We start from the raw sequence: 26,536 nt of genomic DNA on the forward strand, positions 1-26,536 counted from the left end.
TTGTACAGTGTGTGTTTAATTCTTGATAAGTAAAAAGAGACCGCCGTTCACACATAGCTGTTGAATATGTCATTTTAGTAGAAGAAGAAGAAGAAGAAGAAGCAATACAAGAAATACATATGTACTGTGAGATGTTACTTTTTGTATATTTTTCTTTCAACCATTTTAGACTTTGGAGAAGTCAATTTAGTGCAGATGTTTTCATGTTTTCATGTTTCAAAGTGAATAGAATTGAAGTTAAATATCATCTCAAAATCGATCAGTAAATTTGTGTACTCAATTCAAATATGATTTTTCAAAATCTCTTTTAATTTGTACATAAATTGTGAAATATAATTATGAATATTTAACCACGTAAAAAACAAACACAAGTTGGTGGATTGATAATTGAAATTGAGTCTCTAGATTTATTTACTTGTGCGTATGATTGTGCAAAGAAATGTCGTATAATGTAAAAATATTGCAATCGAGTGCTAATATTCAATTTGATGCTTAAATCAGTGAATTCAATGTGTTGATAACTGACTGAAAGGAATTTTTTTTTCAAAATCGCTGAAGTGGAAAGAGGTGGGACGAGAAACTATTTTAATTGAATCGCAAGTTAAATGGCTTGCTCTGCACCACAAATAGACACACAAAATGCAAATTCATCGGCGACAGCTGGTAGTGCTTCCAGTAGTGGAACGGTCGTGAGTAGACCGCCCAGATTTACAATGGAAGGTGTTGGGGCTCGAGTGATTCGGGGACCGGATTGGAAATGGGGCAAACAGGTGAACTAATCGCATCATTTTTTAGATCGTTCATGTCTTTTACTTGAAGTAGTGATGTTCAGATTTACGCCATAAGTTCGTTATTTAAAGTATGTTTCACAGACTTTGTTGAGGAAGCATCTATTTTGTAAAACTCACAGTGGTGAGAGTAGGTTTACATTGCATAATTGATGAAGGATTAGCATCTTCAGCAAGGATCCTGTGTACCCCTTTCTCAATGTGCTCTATGACTTTATTGATATGAAATTGAGTATTTTGACTGTTTACGTGCAGCTGATTCACGCAAATTAGACCGCCATTGAACATGCTCTCCTTTACCAGCGCCACGAATAGTCAAAATAATCCATTTTCCCCAATTGTTTCTAAATGAAAATTAGCTAATTCCCTGTTTTCGCTAACAAAATCTTCGAATAGTATTCAAAGATTTAATCTCTACAAAACGCAATATGAAAGTTATTTGAATATTACAATTGAATTTTATTAAATTCTAAAACTCTCTAACGTGTACTTAAATGGTGTTACTCGAATCTGAAAAAGAAAAATTGGCTAGCCGTAATTTAAAGAGCAGCCAATTCTATGTCAAATGATAGTCATCGTAAAGTGTTGCGATTGATATTCACACTTCCCGAAGCAGAAAGCTGTCGTAAAATCTTAATATAAATCATAACACAATGTATCATCATTGTCTTACCTTCATATCCGAAAGTCCACTCCTTTTGTAAATCAAGACTAAAACCTACACCAACTGCAAGTAGAGTACTATAACATTAATTTTTTTTAAACATAAATTTCGGCTCCATCGGTATTGATGAATGTTGAAGTCGACCCGCAACCAAGGATTTGGATACACGAGTTGTCGGCAAGTGAAGGCATCATGCAGCCGTTATAAAAAGAGTTCGCAATGGCCTGAAAGAGAAAAAACACACATATTATCATTACACTATCTACAATACTATTGCTTCCATATCAATTCAATGAATGACATACCTCTGTACAAGATCAATTTTGCAGCCGAAGTGTTACGGTGCCGAACAGTCTTCTGTACTGGAGAACCTTTTCGACCCAAATTCTGTGGCAGCTTCATTGTATCAGGCCAATCATTTTGATCGTGCATACACATGGAAATGTTATGAAACATCTGGCACACAATCGTGATGATCTGGATTGGTTCACAAATCGTATGACATTGCCGTTCATTTTCTTGAATATTTCTTCACATGGCACAATAGAATGCATTTAATCGATAACATACTCCTTTGTCAGTATCAATTCGCCGTCTAACTTTGCATTCCAAGTATTCATGCCCGGGTCGATGCCCAATTCATAGACATAGAAGCCATCAAAATACCATAGACCAGTGCTGTCCAACCTAGTGGCCACTTGGCCACTTGTGGCTAAGTGATATCTACTATCTACCCACTTTGTTTTAAGGCATTCAAATCCACGCAAGCGTCATTTACTTGATCATACTTCGCTATTATTTATTGATATTATGGATAGCATTATTGAACATTTTTGAGCATTATTTAGAATTCCGAAGGATTATTTTTGTAGTAGGGATGAATAATGCAACGCAATTTGTTTGTAAAATTAAATGCCCCCATTTCAGTAAAAGTGCCACACAAAAATATTGTCTGAATAAACGATACTTGAATATGAAAAGTATTCATGTACCACGTTTACTGAATTTTTTTTCAAGGGCATTTTATTTTACAAACAAATTACGTTAGATTATTCTTCTTACCCATTCAGATATGATGCACATCGATCTCCGACTGCATGCGCAACCACATTGGCAATGATGCGAACCATGAATTACCTTTGGTGAATGTGGCGATATCATTAGTTAGTTGGTCCGTCAATGTTTCGTACATAACATTGATTCCCCATTTCACTTCATTTCCGACATCTTGTTCGTCGAAATCATCCGGTGCGCCATGACACCGTTGTGTGGTCTACAGAATCGATTCACGGTGTCCTGATTCTCAACATGTCGAAACCATGGCTCCATAATCTGAAGAAACCGTTGTCGATGATGTGCACTCCATCGCCTTCTGACCAATCATCGCTGTTGATGGCATCTTCATAGGCAGCTCTGACTTTATTGAGGAACAAAATTGACGCCAATTCAAATATTTTGGTGCATGTTTTGCTGGTTTTTGTGATCCACGGCAAAACACGATCATGGAAACGCGATCGAAAAGCAGTTGTGGCGGCCAACTTGATTGCTAAATTCGCTTCCTCTTCCTTTTCCTAACCAGTTTCAACTTTCCGCGTTTTCTGCCTATTGCTACGAATAGTATTTATCCCTATTCTTCCCCTGCCCATTGAATCCAGAAAAATATAGTAAGAGTTGATGTCAATTCACTTAAGTATCAAACTTCAAAATGCATTGAGTACATTAGTTTTGCACGCCATCACTGATCTCAACTCTCTATAATTTGTCTCATCTTGTACTGGTTAATTGATGAATTTAATTTTTATTGATAGTTTTTTTTATAAAGAAAATAGTTTTTAACACTAGCCTTTGTATATTGATTGCTAGATTGATTTGTACTTATTTATAATCGACATATGATCAAAAATAAGATGAAAATAAAAAAAAATAAATATCAAATATTAAATAAGGTAATGTCTTCTTAAATGGGACATCTTCTCAAATGGGACAGTCGAGTATTTTTGAAATCTGACAGTGACAGCGAAATGTCATTAACACCAAACGATTAGCTCGACGAGAGCTCACTTTTGGTAGTATTCCGAAGAGTTAAGACGTATCGCTTGTTTGTGAAATGATATTCGTCTGAAATTTTCCAAAAAAAAGTTTTTTTGGACAATTTCCACACACCCACAGTTTGAAATTTTGTGAACATTTTTTGAAGGTCAGAAATTAGTAAATTGAATCTTTTTCAAGTGTACGAAGTGAAATTTGATGCTATTGCGTCAACAAAAATTTTATGATGACTCACAAAAATGGCGGCAAGTTTCTTGAATGGGACAAAAATGTCTTCTTAAATGGGACACTGTGTATTTTTAAGTTAAGCAAGATGGGGCAAAATGGTCTGCAGCAAAATTGTTTGTCGCTCTACAACTTTTACCAGCACACCCTAACGATAAATCCACCCATTGGCCCAGAAAACGGGGATAAAATTACTTTTTTGACCCGAAAATTTAATTTTTTTCTTGTAACGGTTGTTCAAACATAATGTGAACAAATGTAAATGTTATGTATACTGTTGGATAGGTATTCACGAGTACTACAATTTTGACCCAAGGAGCAGTACCCTCCCTCTCATGGCTGGGGAGATATGACCTTTGGTGTCAATACCCTGATTTTCATGGTCGTCCTTTTTTGGATACACAGTGGGCGCGGAAAAAAATTGGCATACATTTGAAACATACTCGACCCCAGCTACACCATAGAAAAATAAAACAATTTTGGCTACTTTCAATAAAGTGTAGGTGTGCACAAATGGGCTTAACTACAAAATGAAGTCGTAGACCAAGAAAGTGACGAATAAACATCATTACTCATTACTTTTGTCACTTATTATATTCCCAAAGTCGATTAAATGAATAAACAATGAATAATCATTTAAAATATGATGTTATTGTTTCATTTTTCGGAGTGTCCCATTTAAGAAGACAATTTTTTTTCCGATTTCCGATATGGTCGGAAATTTTGCGTTAAATTTTTTTTTGTAATGTAATCGATAGACTGTCTTAGGCAAAAAGATTCCTTTGGAGGTCTTCTTTCCAACGGTATACACATTCCCAAAAATATTTCCACTAGTGAAAGTTAGAAAATCATGTCAAAGTGTGTCCCATTTAAGAAGACATTACCCTATTAAATATTTTTGATATAGTTAAAAAATAACAAAAAATCAAGTATGAACAGTGAACACTGTCCAAAGTTATCAGTAGGATAATTTCAACCAACATTAAAATAGTTAAAAAGCAACCGCTGCTTCTGGACGGCGCAATGTAGGTGCTCTGAACAGACGGTAGTGTTGGCTTCGAACGTTCGTTCGTTCGAAAATTTAGAAGAAAATTTTGAGTTCTTTCGTTTGTTCGGAAATTATGGCTTGTTCGACCGTGCGGTTTTTTTACATTTAAAATGCATAGAAAGCAAATTAAATGAAAGTGGGGACTTCTTCTGACTTCGAAATGGTCAAAATCATTTTTGGCGGTTTATCACAATTTTTTGCATTTTTCTTGAGACTGGTGGGAGGAAATGACTTAGTGTCTTCGGCGAAGTTGTAGCATTCAACATTCCCTATAACTTTGCTCCAGACAAATATTTCATATCTTATATCAGTTTCGTAATGCGAAAAATTGCGATAAACCACCAAAAATCGACGTTCTCATCTTTGATAATTTTGCATCCGAAACAAATGTCTTCTTTCATGACAAAGTCAGTGAAACATACTCTACTTTCAGTCTAGCCCAAAGAATTAAAAATTTAATTCTTTCCCTATGTATTTTAAATCTAGAAAAACCGAACGGTCGAGCATAATTTCCGAACGAGCGAACGAACACGAATTTTTTTCGGGCGGACAAGAAAATTTCTTAAATTTCAAGAGCCCTGAATGGACGGACAAGGTGTTTGTCCGATGACACCTTCAAGTTATTGTTGCGAAATTGATAACAACAACAACAATAACAAGTATTGATAGTACTTAAGAATGCCGCAAATTGTATTTCGGCGCCACTTATCTACACTATTACATAAAATACATTGGTTCTTATGGCAGACAAGTATGGGGTGTTTAAAAGCCAACGAATAATAATTTTCATGAAAACTCATTTGTGGTCCGGACTATGAAATAAAATTCCAAATGACATAAAAGAAATAAGTGATGTTGAGCAATTTGCCAATGTTAGAAAGGTATTCTCAATCGTAGTTCAATTACAGAAATTGAATGTTCTGTCAACAGTATTTTTTTATTTATTCTATTATCATATTTTTTATAAGCGGTAAAAAAACGAATTGAATAAATAATTATAACCATTTTTTAAAACAACATGTTGTATTCTTATAGGATGGTGGCGATGGCCATGTAGGAACGGTTCGAAATTTCGAATCGTCTGAAGAAGTTGTTGTTGTCTGGGATAATGGTACAGCTGCCAACTATAGATGCGCTGGTGCATATGATCTACGTATATTGGACAGTGCCCCGACTGGAATTAAGCATGAAGGAACAATGTGTGATACATGTCGACAGCAACCAATATTTGGTATTAGATGGAAATGCGGCGAATGTTCAAACTATGATTTATGCTCAATATGTTATCATAGTGATAAGCATCACTTAAGACATCGTTTCTATAGAATTTCGACACCCGGTGGCGAAAGGACTATTTTGGAACCGAGGAGAAAATCCAAGAAGATAGCTGTGCGTGGAATATTTCCAGGAGCTAGAGTTGTGCGCGGTGTTGACTGGCAATGGGAAGATCAAGATGGGGGTAATGGGCGACGTGGAAAAGTTAACGAAATACAAGATTGGTCAGCAGCAAGCCCGCGATCAGCTGCATATGTTGTATGGGATAATGGCGCAAAGAATTTGTATCGCGTTGGCTTTGAAGGAATGGCTGACTTAAAAGTTGTGAATGATGCCAAAGGTACAACCGTATATAAAGATCATCTACCGCTATTAGGTGAAAACGGCCCTGGAAAAGGACCTGGAAATTTTCAGATTGGAGATCAGGTTTCAGTTGACTTGGAATTAGAAATTGTACAGGTATTCAGTCTCAGGTCATTTTTTTGTATGATGAAATTATGATTGAAACTTTTATTCTTAACAGAGTCTACAACACGGGCACGGAGGTTGGACTGATGGAATGTTTGAGTGTTTGAGTAACACAGGAACTGTAGTGGGTATTGATGAAGATCATGATATTGTGGTTGCTTATCCAAGTACAAATCGATGGACATTCAATCCAGCTGTGCTTACAAAAATTGCTTCAGATCGGTGAGATTCTCCAAAACTCTCTATTACTAATTAATTAATAATTATTAAGTTATGTAAAACATAATATGCGTTAAATTGCAGAGATGGAAATGGTACACAACAATTTGCTGTTGGTGATTTTGTGAAAATATGCCAGGATTTGGAGCGAATTAAGATCTTGCAGCGCGGTCATGGGGAATGGGCTGAAGGTAAACAATTTAATATTGTAAATGAATGGAATGAAAATTAACCACGAATGTATTATTGACAAAGCCATGATTCCCACTTTGGGCAAGGTGGGAAGAGTGCAGCAGGTTTATCAAGACAACGATTTGAAAGTGGAAGTTTGTAATACTTCGTGGACATATAATCCATTAGCAGTCACAAAAGTTGCTTCTGCAGCCGATGGAACGGTACCTGTAACGTCAAGCGGTGAAAGATTGTCGGCGATTTTGAAAAAACTTTTTGGTAGTAAATCGAACACCTTTTGTAAATATAGATATTATTCTAAAATAAATATGTCCATACAGAGCCACATGTGTCTGGTGATATTACGGAGGAGCTCGTTAAAGCTGCGGCAAGTGGGAATGCAAGTCGTTGTGAGGAATTTTTATCTGGATGCCATGAAGGTGCAAATGGACAAACAGCTGATGTGAATGGAGTATTTGCTGGACATACAGCATTACAAGCTGGCAGTCAAAACGGTCATTTAGATGTTATTCAAATATTATTAAACTATAATGCCGATATTGAGATCGAAGATAAAGATGGTGATCGAGCCGTTCACCATGCCGCATTTGGAGATGAGCCTGCGGTTTGTGAAATTCATAGATTTTATTCTATACAATTGAACGAGTGACGGTAAAAAAGAGACTTATTCTCATAGCATATCTAAATGAAAACACAGGAGAAAGATTTTTCAAAAGTGTAACATCGAAAGACAGTTTCTTCGAAGATTTCGAATCTTCGGAGCTGGTGGAATGATGGCTCTATATAGATGATTCCCATATGGGAAGTCATCGATTTTGTATATCGTGATTTGGGAGCGATAGACACATTAATTCCGTTCGGAAATCAAAGTTTTGACCACATCAAAATTCGCGATCTTTATCAATAAAAATTTTATACATTCCTAGGACGAATCACAATCAAACAAATATTTCTGATCGAAACATCAATACAAACGTTTTAAAAGTGAAACACCAGCGCGAATTTTTTTTAAAGTAAATCATGACAAACAAATTTTAATAAAATGTAACACGCGGTGTTTCACTTCGAAAAAATTCTCTGTAGATGTTACACTTTAAGAAAATTTTTCGTTTTTGTTTTGTTCATTTATATTCTGGGAATAAGTTACACTTTTGCCCTCACCCATTCAATTTAAACTCTATAAAATTGTGTTTTCATATTAGGTACTTGAACTATTGGCTAAAGCCGGTGGAGATTTGAATGCACGTAACAAGCGTCGACAGACTGCTTTACATATCGCAATTAACAAAGGTCATTTCAATGTAGTAAAAACATTGCTCGAATTGAATTGTCACCCAAGTTTGCAAGATTCTGAGGGGGATACACCTCTACATGATGCTATATCCAAAGAACAAGACGAAATGCTATCTTTGCTATTGGACTATGGTGCGGATATTACGCTGACGAATAACAATGGGTTCAATGCATTACATCATTGTGCATTGAAAGGGAATCCAAGTGCAATGAAAATATTGCTTTCAAAAACAAATCGGCCCTGGATTGTGGAAGAAAAGAAAGATGATGGATACACCGCCTTACACCTTGCATGTTTAAATAATCATGTGGAAATTGCTGAATTGTTGGTGCATATGGGAAAAGCGAATATGGACAAACAAAATGTAAATTTACAAACTGGCTTGCACCTTGCAGTTGAACGGCAACACGTACAGATAGTAAAACTACTAGTTCGTGAGGGTGCCAACTTGAACATACCAGGTAAATTGTCTTATTAAGGCTTTATTATTACTATTTAGGGTGAATCGATTTTTATTTTCAAAGATTATCGAAAATGGACACTGCGTGTTTGATTGGGCATCTTGAAAGAAGAAGCTTTGGTCCTGGGGCAAATGCCGAAAAGTCAACTCCATCACTGCGCACTAATTTTTTTTGTCTATTCATTTTTTGATGATATTTTCAGATTATTTGTTGGAATATCTCAAAAAATAATCACTATTGGTGTACTTAAACTGACATATTTGGATTTGTCGCGAAAAATTACTTAAAAATTAGTCGATTTGAGACCATCGCAATGCGATTTTGTCGCCTTCGTGGGTCAAAATTCGGGGTTTGGTATTTCGGCCGCCTACCGTTCAGCCGCCGAATCAAAAACTTTTCGGCCGCCGCGGCTCAAAGTGATTTTTCACGAATTTCGTTCGGCTGCCGAAATAAAATAAAAGTGGTTTGTCAACAGGACGTTGAGGAGAGTGTGCACGATTGAATACGCTATGGAATTTTGATATTGAAATAAAAACTGGTACGGTGAACAACGGTGGGGATTTCCACATGACCGAACGGGCGCGCGCGCGAATGATAAGATGATGAGGAAAGCGTAGACGATCGAAAGAAAAAATATTGCTTGTGTTTTTGGCCGCGGCGGGTAAGAGTAAATAGTTGCGAATTACTTTCGGCTGTTGCAAAAAATCACTTTGAGCCGCGGCTGAAATGAATTTTTAATAATTTTTCTCAGCCGCCGACGAAAATACCTTTCGGGCGCGGAGGCCTAAAAATGATTTTTTACGGCGGCTGAAAGTGATTCGCGGATTTCACTTTCGCGGATTTTACTTTCGGCGGCCAAAAAGCATTTTCGTCGGCGGCTGAAAAAATACTAAACATTCATTTCAGCCGCGGCGGCTCAAAGTAACTTTTTGCGGTGGCTGAAAGTCATTCAAAGTGTTGTGCAAAAGATTTTGAGCTGATATTTCAAGTTTGAATTAATTTCGTGGCAATTTAGCTATACACAAAATATCTGACATGCAAATTGTAAGAAAAGTGAAGCATATTTTTTCATCGATATCGGCGCGCAGATATCGTAAAGTGCAAAAGATAAAGAAGAAAGAGAAGAATATTTTGAATACCGGCCTTAATATCTACCTATGATCGTATTATCTGATAGGAAACTTGTCAACATAGTATTTTCTACGTGAGCTCTTGGTCTATAATGGAGACGCCCATGAATATGTATTTAGTGACAATTCAATTGCAAGCGAGCTTCGACTGTTAGATGCAATACATACGATTGTGTGTGCATTGGTTAGCACTGGCAATGAAGCGCCGTTATGTTTCTTCGTCCCATTTTCCCGTATGATTTATTGCTTTAACATTCTAGCGGCATTGATATTCTCTTTCTTCCTTTATGCCATTCGTTCCTTCTTTCAAACTGTGTGTATCAAACACGCTTTATGAGTGTATTGCGCACTGGCTTTGACAAACAATTTGCCTGCACACATCTGCATGGCGCATTGAGAGTATATATACACAAAGACCGCAGTGACGATGCTGTTGTCGTTAGCTGAATACCTCTCTCCATTTATTTGCCACAGAGATGAATTGTTTCACTTGTTTGAGATGTTGGGAGCGTTTGTTTTAACCTTCAGTCCGTGCTCTGGGCGTATAGCGCCCGAGACAAACTTCAAATGTAAATACAAGTACTAAATTTAAAAAAAAACACCATTTGTGTACTACCTTCCGATAGCTTGAACCTTTAGATACACACCAGTAAAATTTCATGTTAAAAGGTGTAAGCATATGTGAGATATGTGTGTTTGAAATATATGTACACCGTACGTGCTGTGGGGTGTACAACTCCCGTAGTGAATTCTGTTTCAAAACTATACTAAGATTAGAGATAGCAACTAAGTGTCTTCAGCGAAGTTGTTATACTTGACATTCACTAAATTTTTGCTCAAGACAGATATCACTTATCTCCTATCAATTACGCGGAAAAAAATTGTCAAAAACCCCATATTGTGGGCGGTCTTGACCGGTTTTTCGCGTATTACACGTAACTGATAAGAGATAAGTGATATCTTCAGCGAAGTTGTACGGCGGGTCAAGTACAACAACATTGCCGAAGCCATCAAGTCGTTATCTCTTATCAGTTCCGCGAGAACCGCGAAAAAACGAGAATTTTTGCTTATCATTTTGTGCGTAACTGATAAGAGATAACGAAATGATATCTTCAGAAAAATTGTTGCACTCAACCTGTTCTACAACTTCGCTGAAGTCAGATATTTCTTACCCTTTTATTAAATCCGTTAGAAATGAGATGGCAATTATTCGCGGTTTTCCGCGTTTTTCGTGGAATTGATAAAAGATAACGTAATAGTATCTTCGACAAAGTTGTAGAGCGGTTAGAGTATTACAACTTTGCTGAAGATACCAAGTCGTTATCTCTTATCACCATCTAGTTTTTATACAAAATGTACTACGGGCGTTGTACGCCCGACGGGAATGTGTTGTACAGCCATAATACGGACTAAAGGTTCATAAACATGATTGTAACATGGCAAAATATTATTCAAAGTGTAAAACCGTATGTTCTTTTAAAATAAGATTTAATTTGGAAAATGTTTGCATCGGCGATCTAACTGAGAAAAAAAAGAGAGTAAAGCTAAGTACACAGTTCCTCGTGAAATGAAAAAATTTCTCCGGTGAAATATTTACAGGTGATATTTGTATGGTGGTTTGTATTTTTGAATTGCAAGCATAATGATTTTGATGTATGAAGCAGTTAACTCCCTCCAATATCAACACAACACATGAACAAATTTGAATTTTGAATTCATACTTGAATTTATTTTGATCTTTCTTATTTTTTCACGGCCGTGAAAAAAATTTCGCGTACATTTTGCACGCGAAATATTTTTCACGAGCGTGAAAAAAATTTGTTCAGACAAAACACATAGAAGAATGAACTTAAAAACCAAATTTGTTCATGCGTCGTGTTGATATTGGGATGAGTTAGCTGATTTATACATCAAAAATCATTATGCTTGCAATTCGAAAATAAAAAACACCATAAAATTGTCACCTGTGAAAATTTCACCGGAGAAATTTTTTCATTTCACGAGGAACTGTGTACTTAGCTTAAGAGATTAAATTTGCCACTTAAAAATAACTTCAAGTGATGAAATATAATTCCGATGGAGTTGCCAACATTTTGTTGACAATAACATGACATAATAGTTCTATGCTTCCATTGTGGGTTTACGTTATACGACACAATAGTGTATATGTATTGGTGCGTTGATTTCGACACCGCCAAAATCTCCATCGTACTTTGAAGGCAATCGATCAAGAAATAAAGGTACATTCCATACAAAATTTTCTATTTCAGAGCTGAAATTCTAAAATTTTGTATGGCAGGTACCCAAATTTTCCATCCGATCGGCTTCAAATTTGGCTTGAATCTCAAAGTTTTATGACCTTTGAATCTTCGGAACATGATGGCTAGTGTTTAATTTTGATAAAGTACAACTGTTACTCATTTGCTTAATTAGTGATCGTACCCAGTAGGTCTATGGCTAAATTTAATGCTCTTTACGATAAAACTTTGAAACTGGCAAAAAACAATTCCAATTCTGCGTACATTTAACTCGGTAGTTGGTGAAATTGACTAGTTTCAATGTTCATTCCTCATATTTATGGTTTATAAAATTCTAACCACTGCACCGACTCTAATGGTCTATGGCGCATTACATGTGCACAGAGAACATTGATTTTCGAAAAAACCTACATAAAACCAAAATGCACTAAGTCGTACAACCCAGAGAAACGGAATACGGTTTTGAGATCGGGAAAGTGTCCCCTTCAACGTGGTATGCTCAGTTTTGCTCACACACCTTTTTTTCCAGATTTGTTTATTACTCACTCAGAAAGGAATTAGTACGATTCACATATACCAATGGTGATCTGTCAAATTACCATCATTACTATTGGCGAGAGTGGCGATTTTGTATGTATTGTATCTGCTCTGCTGTGCGATATTACTATGTCACAAAAATGTATCGGTAGTAGTATGGTCATATTACAACCAATACCACTTTGTTACACAGTAATATCGCACAGCAGAGCAAATACAATACATACAAAATCGCCACTCTCGCCAATACACACAGAAAAGAATCCCCGGAAATTTTAGGTGTTCGCCGTAAAATTTGAAATTTATATATAAATTTCTATATACATTTTACCGGCAACACTTGAATTTTCCGGGTGATGACATAATTTCAAATATTCCAACAGAAATTAGCGCCATCTGTCATTTCAAGCGGTAAAATATATATAGTATTTGATGAAATGTTCGAAAATATGTCATCGCCCGGAAAATTGAAGTGTTGCCGGTAAAATGTATATAGATATTTATATATAAATATCAAAATTCACGGCGAACACCTAAAATTTCCGGGGATTCTTTTCTGTGTGTAGTAATGATGGTAATTTGACAGATCACCATTGGTATATGTGAATCGTATTAATTCCGTTCTGAGTGAGTAATGTTAGAGTACATCGAATATTGGTCACCTTGTCGTTTCATAGACGAATAGGTCCATCACCATGTTCCCAGTTGCTATCATTACAAAACGATTTAAGAATTGGACAAATATTTACAAAATAAATAGAATTACATTCATAATCCCAAACTCAAATAATAAAATCGACTCTTCTGTGAATATTCTATGTTGTGATTTTCATGTGAATTCGATTATTGAATATTCGTAAATATCGTGGATATTTTGAATGAAGAATTTCCCTTGACTTTCCCTTGCTTGAACGCTATGTACGGAAAAGTAAACCTATTTGAAATCACTTCGAAATGTTTCCCTAGAAAGAATGAATGGTTGTGTTACTTGCTTTATGCACAAGCAACGGTGAGGTGACGGCTCTGATTTAATACGAAAATTTTTAGGTAGTTGTATTGAGCTAAGAGACCGTATATGTACTGAATTATTTATTATCTGAAAAATAAAATTCAGTACACATACGGTCTCTAAGCTCAATACAACTACCTAAAAATGTTCGTATTAAATCAGAGCCGTCACCTCAGCGTTGCTTGTGTATAAAGAAAATAACACAACCATTCATAAAATACCGATGAGCGAAATATCGGTGGATTTGAAATCAATAGTAACGTAAAATTGCATGAATGAAGACATCGAACATTATCAAGCGGTCCAACCGAGCAATTGATGCACTCAGCATTCATGGCGGCGGTGGTGTAGAGGTTAGCACACTTGAGCGTTAGTCGGGTGGTCTGGGGTTCGATTCCGCAGTCGTCGAAAAAATCTTTTCTCTGAAAAATTACATATGAAAATATGTTCTATTGACGAGAATTGATTTATCGTGGCTGTTGTGTTGGTTGTTCGGGGAAAAATTCTGCATCGAATAGAAATAGTGTAAACCACTGCCTTAGTTTGATGTGAGAGTGATGACGTGGCATAGTGTAAGATGGTTTTCAAGCGATGCAATGTGAATAACGATTTCAAAATTAAAAAATAATCTGATGGAACTAATTAATCCCGACGATTCGCTGGAAATTACCATATCAATATGGATTTTTAGTTAAAACCGTACTATAATAATTCGAAATAATTCAGTACACACATAGGTTCTGACATAGTCTGATCTGGTCAGTGTTTGGTTGAGATAAATGAAATTTATCTAGATAATTTCGAGATAATATCTTTTTTATTCAATTTTATCTAGATAATGTCGAAATAATTATCTATCTTTTGTTGAAAAAGATAAGATTATCTTATCTTTATCTGATCTTCTAGTCAGATAAAAGCCTATTGAAGGCTATGACATTAGTTTTTTTTTTATAACAGAATTTTGCACTGAACATTTGTATTAATTTGAATAAATCGACAATTGGCTGTCAATTCACGTTTCGCTCCAGAGAGTTTGAAACGATTCTAGGCAGAATAAAGTGAATCAAATAGATTTTAAGGTCATAAGTTTCAAAACAACAAATTTATAATTTCATAACTTCTCGGCTTTGTATACAAAAATCAGTTTTTTTTCACCAAAAATTCAATTGTCATGGTAGTTTCGAATACATTGTTCAAGCCGAATATTCATATCAAACCTCACATCAGATTCATTGAAGACGGTCTATGAAACTCGAAGCATAAAGCCAAAATTGAAAATTTTCAATAATTTGAATTATTGGAGACATAAAAATTAAAAGAAAAGGAAATAATCTGTTTCTTTTGATGAATGATGAGTCGAACAAACGATTGAGAATGAAATATCAATCAGAAATTGAACGAAAATGTAAAAAAAAATGTCTAAATGTTCCGTAAAATTCAAATGTTTTTCATTCAAAACCCACCCGTTCTACTTATGAAGCCTTCGTTTATCTTAAAATTTATCTAAAATATGACAATAGATAATTGGGAAAATATGAAGAAAAGATAAAGATAAGATAAATCCGCAAAATGAATTTTTCATCTAGATAAGATAAAAGATAATATCTTATCTATCTTATCTGGTTATATCATCTTAAGATATTATCTCAACCAAACACTGGATCTGGTTGATCCTGACCCCCCCTGGCAAAATTTGACCCCCAACGATTTTTTTGGACCCGTTGCCATTTTCGGACCTTTTTTGTTGTTTTAGACCTCACTTTTTTCTGGATACCGGTTTTACACTAGATAGAATCGATTTTCGAAAGTGAGGACCTTTTTTTTTTTTTTTTAGTCCTCACTTTGTTCTGGATACCGGTTTTACACTAGATAGAATCGATTTTTGAGAGCGAGGACCTTTTTTTTTTTGCTCTTCAAATTCGAAATTGCGGATCACCCCCCCCCGGTCAGCAATTTTTTTCGGGAAGAAATTTACACTAGATAGAATTGATTTTTTTGACCCCCCCTTGAATTTTTGGCTTGACCCCCCTGAATTTTTTGGTGTCAGAACCTATGAGTACATATACGGTCTCTTAGCTCAATACAACTACCTAAAAATGTTCGCTTAAAAAGAATATGAGGAGTTTTGTGATCGCATTCGACATAACACTTCGAAGTGAATTTTTTTTATTGATGATAGATTATCCCAATGAGGAAAACGTTACAGTTGTACACATTTTGTGCACAACTTATGGAGAAATTACATTGGCCGTGCACAAAATGTGTACAACTGTAACGTTTTCCTCATTGGGATCTGAAACCAACAGATGGGACATTTTTTTTATTTTTAGTTTCATAGAAGTTTGATTTCTTTTGTATCAGATAAAGACGGTGATACGCCATTACATGAGGCTTTACGTCACTATACACTTTCACAACTTCGGCAGCTACAGGATGTTGAAGGTTTTGGAAAACTTTTAATGGGATTACGGAACGTAAGTTGAATATGTTTTTAATTAAAAATACCTTCTCTTTACAAAACTTCGAATTTTGTTTCATTAGCACACGGATAAGAAAGCTTCAGCATCAATTGCTTGTTTCTTAGCGGCAAATGGAGCTGATTTAACAATCAAAAATCGAAAACTTCAAACACCGTTGGATTTATGCCCGGACCCTAATCTATGCAAAATTTTAGTGAAGTGTTACAATGAACGTAAGACTGATGATATGGACTTACCAGGCAACATGGCGAACATGACAATTAGTGTGAATTCGTCAAATGTTAGCACCAATGGTATGAACGTGCAGTCAACAAGTAACACAGTGACATCTAGCCAAAACAATACTAACAATTCCACTACTGGAAACGAAGTGAACATTGTATCAACATCTACCCAACTAGAAGAATGTTTAATTTGTTCGGATCTAAAACGTGATACAATATTTAAAGTATGAAAACGAATTGAAAATAAATGATCATTTATTAAATGTTTCTAAATTGCTTGTAGCCTTGCGGACACGTAAGCTGTTGCGATACGTGTGCACCGCGTGTTAAAAAGTGTTTGATATGTCGAGAAACGGTGTCGTCCAGAGAAAAAATTGATGAATGCTTGGTATGTTCTGATAAGCGTGCCAGCGTTTTCTTTAGACCATGCGGCCATATGGTTGCATGTGAAAACTGTTCCAGAATAATGAAAAAATGTGTTCAATGCCGCACTCAAATTGATGAAATGGTTCCATTTTCGATCTGTTGTGGCGGCACCGGCGTTATAGAAAAGGTACATATTTAACTTTAAATGGAATCTTACTGTTGATTTATGTCGATCATTCACTCATCGTATAGGTAACAGTGACACTGGATGAGAAAAATGAAATTGATATGATGGTGGGAATCAATAAGATGGGATTGGGTGTGGCGATGAATAATACAGTAGCAACACCTTCCAACACAGCTGTTAACCCAGGAAACACAAACGTCAACAATATCCAATTGGATGACGTGCAAAAACTTCAGCAACAATTACAAGATATCAAAGACCAGGTAAAGTTGGTTTCCGTTGTGTATTGTATCAATAAGTAGGTATGAAAACTGAGGGATATTTTCTGGGCTTGAAATTTTCTTTGTTAAAGGCTCTGGAAATTTGTGCTTACAAAGTCAAAGCAATTGACATTTCAATGCTTTTAAGTCAGCAGAACGTCAATGCTGCTAATGACATTGACGTTTTAGGCAAAAGCAACATAGGCGATTTCTGAGAGCCTTTCTATCAACAACTTTTTAGTGAATTGTCCCTTGCTTTCTATGGGTGAGATTGGGAGTAATGTATGTTTTTCTGTCAACTGATGTTGGCTGTCGAACGCTTTCGAAAGCTTCGTCGACATGATTTTTAAAAATGGTTTTGTTCGTTCCTTTGACATTATGTTCGAACGAACAGAACCATTTTTTTTAAAATTATGTCGAACGAACGAACGAACGTTCGAAGCCAACACTACTGGCGACATATATTTTGATGAGGTAGAGTATGTTTTTGGCGATTTCAATTTTACTGACAAAAAGTATCTAATTGGTATTTGAGCAAAAATTGTTGGTCTTGACAAACTGTAAAAATTTGCAAAAGACAACCATCGTACATTAGTTGAAATGAATTAAATATTTGAAGATTTTTCTCTACTTTTTCCAATATGTGTGTGAATCATACACCACTCTCAATCTCACCCATAGATTCATAGTATATAGAATTAAAACTCGGTTTCTCGCTTGAATTATACACAAAGATAGGTGCAATTGCATATTGCATATAACTTGTGATTGTATGCCAATGTGTCTAGAATGTATATTTTCAATGTCTCATACAGCAGATATTTTCCTAATATCGTGCTATATTTGCTTGCGCGCGTTTTACATTCATCGCCGGATTATGTCATGCTGAATCAGCACCCGCCTGATTTCGTTACTGTACGAATGATCATGCTACGAATGAATTTCGTAGATACTTGACTAATAGTTTTTTTTTGAGTTAAGACACATTGTTGTATGCACAGCAACCTTATTTATGAATCGCAAGCGATGCATCGTGCTCTCACGATGGATATGAAATTCTATATTCTATAAAATATTAATCACATGTGCGGGACTGTGCTTAATATCAATTTTGCAAGCCCAGTTTATTCATTGTTTTTACCGAAGAAAATTCTAAGCAAATAAATTGGCTACTGAATCTCTTGAATTTTACAAACGTAAACTTTGAATCATACTTTAACTGACCTGTCCAAAGTTTCGGCACGAAATACAAATTTTCAATATAAAAAGCCGTTTTCCAACAGTGTTGGAAAATATATTTATGAACTGATGAGCAAAGTGACTTTTCTAAGAGAGTCATGTGAAGAAAAGGTAGGCTTTTGTCATGAATCCAAATTCATTTTTCGAAAAATTGTGGATGAAATTCAAAATATTTTGGACGAATTTCAAAATATTTTGGACGATTTTCTAAATATTTTGGACGATTTTCTCAATATTTTGGACGAATTTCGAATAATTTTGGACGAAATTCAAATTTCAGAGTTGGAGACGAAAACAGATTTGGACGTTTTTATAATTTTATTTTCAAAACCGGCCAAAAAAATGAGGAAATCGACCAAATTTTTTTCCATTTTTGTAATATGTTTTGGACGATTTTATAAAAATTTTGGGCGGTTTTTTCATTTTTTTGGACGAAATTTTAATTATCCATATACAACTAAAACTGGCTAAGTTGATTGAAATCATGCGTTTTGTATGGAGACAATCACGTTTAGTTATTCTTTCAGTCAGTCGACCAATTTGGGACATTTTGACTAAGAGTGATTCGTGATTAAAGTTAACTCCAGTTGCTTATTTTGTTCGAGACAATCACTTTTAGTCAGTCAAAATGTCTCAAATTAATCAAAAATTTTCCACACGATGAAAATAAGAATTTTTTGGAACTACCGGATTCTTTTTGGTTTTGCAATTATATTGACATTAAAATTGATATATTTTTCAATGTCCTTCCTTTGTCTTTTCGGTTTCACTTCGTGCCCGTCTTGCTTTTTCAATCAGAAAGTAAACTATTGCTCGCTGCGGGTTTCACTGCTCGAGCGTTAACACCAATTGGCATGTTGTAATAAATATATAAACATTCATCCTCGATTTCAATTGAAAATCGATTACTCTTATGAGTTATCATTTTATTATCTGAGCTGATACACTTTTCTACATCCGATGAGTGAGGCGAACAAATTTGGATGCGTCAAAGAATAAGTAACAAATTTTCAAAATTCGACGCAGTTTCTACGTTTCGTGTTAGCTTTTATATAAGGACTTGACTCCAAATTAATCCAAGTAATTTTCAGGAAATTCAAGTGGTGCACAAAACTAACAATCGTTGAATCATTTTTATGGCATCGCTAAAAAAAATTGTAATATACCCGCTAAAAACGGGAGAAATTTCAGGTTTCGTTCGGTTTTGAGATCATTGTAATATCTGACAGCTTCAGCACATTCATTGGATGCCCCATGGAAATAGGCAACCTGTGCCTGATACGAGTCAGTGTTTGGCAAATATAAGAAGAAATCATCTAGATAAAGATAAGATAAATGTGGGCTCTTACAAAATCTATCTAGATAAGATATCAGATAATATGACGAATAGATAAAAAAAGATAAGATAAATACGAGATATCTGTAAAATATCTTATCCACGTATTCGTTGAACAATTCCGTGTTGAGTGTATCAAATTCACGGAATGCCAAGATAAATTTCCATTCAAAAGACTGTTTAATGCCTTTAACGTTTCTGACTGTTTAATGCCTGTAATGCCAGATTTTGTATTATATAGATAATGCAACTACGGTTGCCGTTAAACTAATATAATAAAATGACCCATAAATCATATCAGGTTTTTTTCGATTAACTCATTGGCTTAACTTTACTTTACAGAACTTTTTGGAATATGAATATTTTTTTGATTTTGTTTTTGCTCTGGATTGCTTATGGTCACTACATTACATTTCTAGGGTGCGATTTGCAATTTTATGATTTACCGTTATTTTTTGACAGGTTTGAATTTTTCAATTTTTTCAATATCCAAGCCTATAAATTCTCAGCCGTTGCAAATAAAGCATTAATCACTGAAGCAAAGTTTTAGTACTTCATCAGAGCTATGCAGCGCACTGTACTAAAATGTACTAATCTGTACTAATTTGTACTAAATTGTACTAAATTGTACTAAATTTGGAAAAATGGTCCTAGTGCATTTCCAGCGATTCCTAACAATTCTAGGAGGCAGCACATCGTACTAATGGTACTAAACTGTGCTAAAATGTACTAGAAATGTAAATGTACACAGCTGAACCAATTCCGTTGGTAATAATATCAAAAAATGGTACGGTCGCTCGCGCGAGTGAAGGAACGAATATTGTTGATGGTATTAACAATATTAGTTTGAGTCTTTGGGAAAGAACTATCTATTTAAAACAAAATCTCTTTTGTTTCTGATCATTCTTTATTAGAAGTTCTCAGTTTCCCAGTCACTAAAAGACTGAATAAATACTTTCATCGATTCACCTTTTATAGCAAATCGCTGACATGAAACTATTATCAAACCTACTTTGATTAGAACGATTTAAATATTATTGAGAAACTTAAATCTAAGACGCCTTTGGCTTAAACCTAATATAATCATTCGTTTCTCGAAAATCATCATAGTGACCATATCGTCCGCTATACGCTTCCGTCTGCTCCCTTCACTCTTCACATTCTTCAAATTGAATTGTCCTCAATTCGCATAGTTCCCTTTGGTGTATATTTTACTTGAAGTAGGCAATCTTGGGTTTGATTGGGACTTCATTGATTTTTGTTTTTACACTGTTTCGGCTTTCTTTGTTGCTATGCTCACGATTCTCATCGAAACGTTTGGTACCAACAGATGACATAATGTCTGTTGATGGTGAGATGATGCAGTTGGGATGTAACAGCGGAAGGGTTCATATTACCCTTCTTCACATTCTTCAAAATTAAGTCTCGATTGATGGAATTAACATTTTTTCGGGACATCATCGATGATGGGTTTGCCATATGTCTCAGTTATTATGATTCGATTCATGCGTTGTTGTTCATATTTGAGATCGTTGGCTGCTATTTCTTATCTCAAGCTTTTATCATGACGTGTCTTGATGATTTGTTGGTTATGAATGGCAGCGGTTCGCATCTGGCATCGAATTTTGATTCTTTGTAGTGGGCTCAGAATATCTTTGGCTCGATACAGCGGAAACCATCATTCTAGTGTTCTACATTTCGATTTTTTTTCAAATTTTGGTTATCGTAGTGTCGATGGTGATTTTAAAGATGAGTTTCTTGGCACTGGAGCATGATGTTGTTGGAACTTCTTGAATGTTGTCGTCTATTCTTCTGTTATTACGGCGTAGTCTGATGTCTGTTACACATTCTGGTTGTGGCTTTGTTGATTTTTCGTGAAGCGATGTTTTTCTTCCAGCGGAAGAGGTTTTCAGAAGGTCTCTTCTTGGGATGCTGACATTTCTTCTTTCTAGATGGTCTGGTCTGTTGTTGATGTGGTGTTGCTAATCGGGCAGAAGTTGTTGGTTGCGTTGATTGAAACATGGCGGTGGTTCAGTTGTTGGAAGGACGTCCCTTGTTCAGGCTCTTCGGTGATTTCATCGTTGTTGATGGTAGCTTTGGTGCATTCATGGGTTTTGATTATTTCATCAGGGTCTCAACTTTTCACTCATGTTAGTCAGAGTTTGTTGAGTCGAAATTACTCTGTTTTTTGATGGTGGTTTGATCTTCTCTTCTGAAGATTCGATTTTGCTTGTGGTCTCTTTTCTCTTCGCCACTGAAGATTTGTTTGGGCTGTGGTTTTCTCTCTCTCTATGTATCCTAGAGGTCTTCTCATGGACATCATTTTTGGATTTTGGTCGATGTAGATACTCTTCCACGTTGATTGGTTGACGAGGCCTTCAGGTCGTCATTGAAGTTTGATTTTTACTACAACTTTTTGGATTGAAGTTTAACAATTTGGGTTGTCACACGAGGATATGACGATGGGTTTCACTCGAATTTTATTTGTTCCACTCGAAGAGGAGAGTTCGTAGCGGTGAACATTTTTCTGATTAACGCGTTGTAGATTTGTCTCACTCTTCGCGTGTGTTGTCGTTTCTTCTTATTGATGACGATATTCTGATGGTCGCCGCTTTTTGATTTGAAGCTTAACAGTGAAGAAATCTTTGATTTGCTGTGGCTACACGGGTATGTGCCGATGAGTTGACCCGAATTTCTTTGGAGTACTTGAACGTTGGATTTTCCTTATTACTTTTAAAGCGGAGAGTTTGTGCTGGTCGTAGAAGATGTTGTATGGTTTACACGATGTTCGTGTCAGTTCTCTGACTTTATGGACTCAGGGCTGATGGGTTATCCATTTATCGATCCTCAGCTTTTTGGGTTGAAGCTTTAACAACGATCCAATTTAATGGTGTTGACCAGTTCAATTTAATGGCTGGAGTTTGATGACACGATTGAATGGTTCCTTGTGGATCGACAGGTTGGAGGGTTGGGTACTCGTTGATTTTGGCAATTTAATGCTCCTTTTTTTTGCTCGACAGATGGGAGTGCTGGTGATTGGCTGGTTGTGGCAATTTAATGCTCTATGTGGGTCCAGAGAGATGTCAGTGACTCTCTGTCTTTTTTACTTCCAGCTTCGCTGTCCTTGGTTTGTCGATGCTACAACTTTTTGGCTTGAAGGTTAACAAGTTGTGACAATTTAATGCCGTTCACGATAATTTAATATCGGTTTCAGCAGTTTAATGCTGGGTGTGGGTCCGGAGGTAGGTTTGCCGGTGACTCGCCAGTGAAGGAACGAATATTGTTGATGGTATTAACAATATTAGTTTGAGTCTTTGGGAAAGAACTATCTATTTAAAACAAGATCTCTTTTGTTTCTGATCATTCTTTATTAGAAGTTCTCAGTTTCCCAGTCACTAAAAGACTGAATAAATACTTTCATCGATTCACCTTTTATAGCAAATCTGCCTCCCAAAATTGTTAGGAATCTCTGGAAATGCACCAGAACCATTTTTTTCAAATTTAGTACAATTTAGTACAAATTCGTACAGATTAGTTCATTTTGGTACAGTGCGCTGCATAGCTCTAATGAAGTACTAAAACTTTGCTTCAGTGATTAATGCTTTATTTGCAACGGCTGAGAATTTATAGGCTTACATACTGAAAAATGCACACCTGTCAAAAAATAACGGTAAATCATAAAATTGCAAATCGCACCCTAGAAATGAAATGTAGTGACCATAAGCAATCCAGAGCAAAAACAAAATCAAAAAAATATTCATATTCCAAAAAGTTCTGTAAAGTAAAGTTGTGCCCTGGTCTTAAATTTCGTGGGCTAATATTTATTTGCCCATTTGCATTTTAAGGGGGTAAAAGTGCATCAGAACGCGTTTTTCCTCATAACTACCTCAAATATGAATATGAATATGAATTCCGTTCAGAGGTTTTGAGTGATACTTTATTGAACGTCCTTAGGCATTTGGAAGTCGACGTCTCACATATTTGCAGAGAATAATTTCAGCATAAATATAGCGGAAATACTGAAATTTCACAAAATGAATATTCGTCTGTGCCCACTAAGAATTAAATTCTCAAAACTAGATGGCGCATCATCTAAAATCCGTATTTAGATGACATCTCGTTACATTTTTCATATTTCGTTTAGTTTGTTATGACGTTTACTAGTATGACATTTTAAACGAAATATGTGAAATTAAACGAAACATCATCTGAATACGGGTTTTAGAAGAGGCGCCATCTAGTTTTGAGAATATATATTTTTGTGTGTGCGTAGTGAGTGAGCGTCGCTTGAATGTATAGCGCCCGCTCATTCACAGCGACGAACGCTCACTCACTACGCACAGACGAATATTCATTCATTAAAACAGCAGTATTTTCACTATATTTACGCTGGAATTATTCTCGGCATGTTTGCACTTTACATGGTATTGCCATTTTTAAACGCAATACAATGCATAAGAAGAAAAGGCAGTATTGTATAATCGAAAATCCCTCACACCACTCTGTATAGCGCAAGAGACGTACGTCTTTCACGTCGAAAAAAAGACATGCAAAAATACGCGAATTACGTCTTTTAAGATGTGGCGTCCAAATTTGGGATGTATAATTTTTTTTGACCGATATAGTTGTTTTTGATTCGTTTTGCTCAATAGTTGATAAGTATATTTTCCAACGCCGTGGAAAACGGAATTATACTATATATTAATTAAAATATTTAATTCTTCTCTTTCTAGACAATGTGCCCAGTTTGTTTTGATCGAATCAAGAATATGGTATTTCTCTGTGGTCATGGTACATGTCAAATGTGTGGTGATCAAATAGATGGATGCCCGATTTGTCGTAAAACTGTCGAGAAGCGAATTCTACTTTTCTAGAATTAAATAATAAGAATGAAATGCCAGAGGTTCTGAAGCTAAACTTCCACGTTGTTTGAAACCATATTTTTCAATCGAACGCAGGTCCTATTTAGAATCTACGCCAAAGAAATCACGTTTCATGTGATGGGGGAATATTTCAATTGGGAAAAGTCCGAATGTCATCAATTTTAGACGGAAGATCCGTTCCTGAGAGCCAATCAAAAAATCACTCTAAAAACAAAATCTTTTAACTTTTGAAAGTCTATTATTGAACAGTTGTCCATTTCGTAAGGAACAATGTGGCCTTGGTCAATTGTAATAATTCCGTGTAGTGTTGAAGTATTTTCAAATTATGGAAGCGGTATTAAGAGCAGAAGAAGGGGAAATTAGCATTTTCACCTCTTCCCCTGTGATCCAGGGTCTTAGTTTCGATGTCGTATTAATAATTTCGCATTTGAAATTCAGATTCCCCAAGATGGTTACTTCTCAGGTCCACTGATACTAAAAGATGTCTACTGTATAGATTCTATAACGATAATAAATCTTTACTCAACGGAAAAGATTTGATACGACATCGTCAACACAACATGACCTCGAATGAACACGAACACCATCGTTCTAATTTGAAATCAGTTATTTCGAACAAAATAAACTGAACGTGAAATAACACGAATACTTGACAATTTTCGACTTGAACGTTCAAATTTAATTGGCAGCTCTACTCGTTTCATGCTTTTGATCTGTACCTTTCAATGCTGGTGAAAAGATGACGTTGCTCTCATTCGGTTCACATTTTGTCCAGATTCCCCGTCTTCAATTTAATTCAAGCCAAAAAAGGTATATAATTTCATTGCATATCGTAAATCATTCAAAATATAACTTAGTTCATTTTGTAATAATCAAACCAACAAATCAATTTTCTGCAAAGGTTTGAACTAGAAATGTGTCTCTTTGGCATATCTGGACCATGTCACATGTAATTTGAATTATCATAAAATTCAATTTATTTACGATACTTTTTTTATTTTGTTTTCGAAAAGTCAATTTGTACTACATGACAAAGTAGGGGTGGGAACACAATACAGACACCTTGGAATGTGTGTTGGTTCAGAACCTTTGATAGAATTTAAATCTAAACTCAAACTAATATTAATCTAATATTATTAGAATAATACATTTACATAAAATTTGCATAAATTAATAGGTGATTTTAGACTTTTTTAATCGGAGTAAATAAAATTTTCCAAAATAAGAAAATGCATTAATTTATTATTCTTAAAAAATATAAATTATTTTAGTTCTTTTCAGGAAATACTACAGGATAATGTGGAAATTCTTGCCCAAGAAGCCATTTTCACCGTAAATACCAAGCGTATACGCTTGGTACGAATATGTACACGATTTATTTTGGGCCCGTCTCAAAGCCCAGCAAAGCAACAGAACGTTACAAATAACATTATTTATTAAAACCATAATCCTACATAAACTTGAAAATTCCCTTGATTGGACACGTCCAGAACGTAAATGTAGTCATCATCGCTGTCGCTATCGTGGTCATCTTGGTCGCCAACAATTGTTAGCTGAAGTATCTTACAGCATTTTGTTTAACTATTTCCAATATATGATGCATACCTTTGGACAATATGCACTTGGCTGCGATGATGTGGGTGAATCGTTCCAGTTGTTTTCAGTATTTAATTACCAGTTTTTGAATCATACCTTGAGTTTTGACATTAAACATTGGATATACATTAGGGTGTTTTCCTGAAATTGAAAAGAGAAAAATGGTAGTTTTCAATTTAAATAACGTAAAATTCTGTTTCAAATTATGGCATTAATGTAAAGAATCGATTGATATTGGCACGTCCCGAAGCAAAAAACTCTTTGCAAAATCGAATAATGCTTACCTAAAAACACCCACTAAAGTACTCCTGCGCAGTTAACATCAACCAGATGGGGAGTCAACTTGCT

General features: G+C 35.5%; 1 protein-coding gene across 2 annotated transcripts; it reads left to right on the forward strand.

The window, feature by feature from the left end:
- Window positions 1-25,822, forward strand: LOC129571728 (E3 ubiquitin-protein ligase mind-bomb). Of its 2 annotated transcripts, none has more exons than XM_055451562.1 (12): window positions 1-770; window positions 5,810-6,508; window positions 6,573-6,739; window positions 6,821-6,927; window positions 6,992-7,186; window positions 7,249-7,532; window positions 8,131-8,683; window positions 15,979-16,091; window positions 16,159-16,545; window positions 16,605-16,874; window positions 16,940-17,137; window positions 24,443-25,822. In XM_055451562.1, the coding sequence occupies exons 1-12, from the start codon at window positions 606-608 to the stop codon at window positions 24,581-24,583; spliced, it is 3,279 nt and encodes a 1,092-aa protein (XP_055307537.1). In that variant the 5' UTR covers window positions 1-605; the 3' UTR covers window positions 24,584-25,822. The 2 variants fall into 2 exon arrangements, with proteins under 2 accessions (XP_055307537.1, XP_055307538.1); XM_055451563.1 differs by lacking the exon at window positions 1-770 and adding an exon at window positions 5,359-5,655.
- The last annotated feature ends 714 nt before the right edge of the window (window positions 25,823-26,536 follow it).

Source organism: Sitodiplosis mosellana, unplaced genomic scaffold (genome assembly GCF_009176505.1).
Source record: "Sitodiplosis mosellana isolate CC-2019 unplaced genomic scaffold, AAFC_SMos_1.0 Smas_scaffold_3210, whole genome shotgun sequence".
In the NCBI taxonomy this organism is placed as follows: Eukaryota; Metazoa; Arthropoda; class Insecta; order Diptera; family Cecidomyiidae; genus Sitodiplosis; species Sitodiplosis mosellana.

What these genes read in the sequence shown, in the direction of transcription:
- LOC129571728 (XM_055451562.1), top strand. Translation starts at nt 606, where the DNA reads ATGGCTTGCTCTGCACCACAAATAGACACACAAAATGCAAATTCATCG. An exon ending in ATTGGAAATGGGGCAAACAG is followed by an intron (nt 771 to 5,809) that starts GTGAACTAATCG and finishes GTATTCTTATAG; the next exon opens with GATGGTGGCGATGGCCATGT. An exon ending in AACGTGATACAATATTTAAA is followed by an intron (nt 16,546 to 16,604) that starts GTATGAAAACGA and finishes AATTGCTTGTAG; the next exon opens with CCTTGCGGACACGTAAGCTG.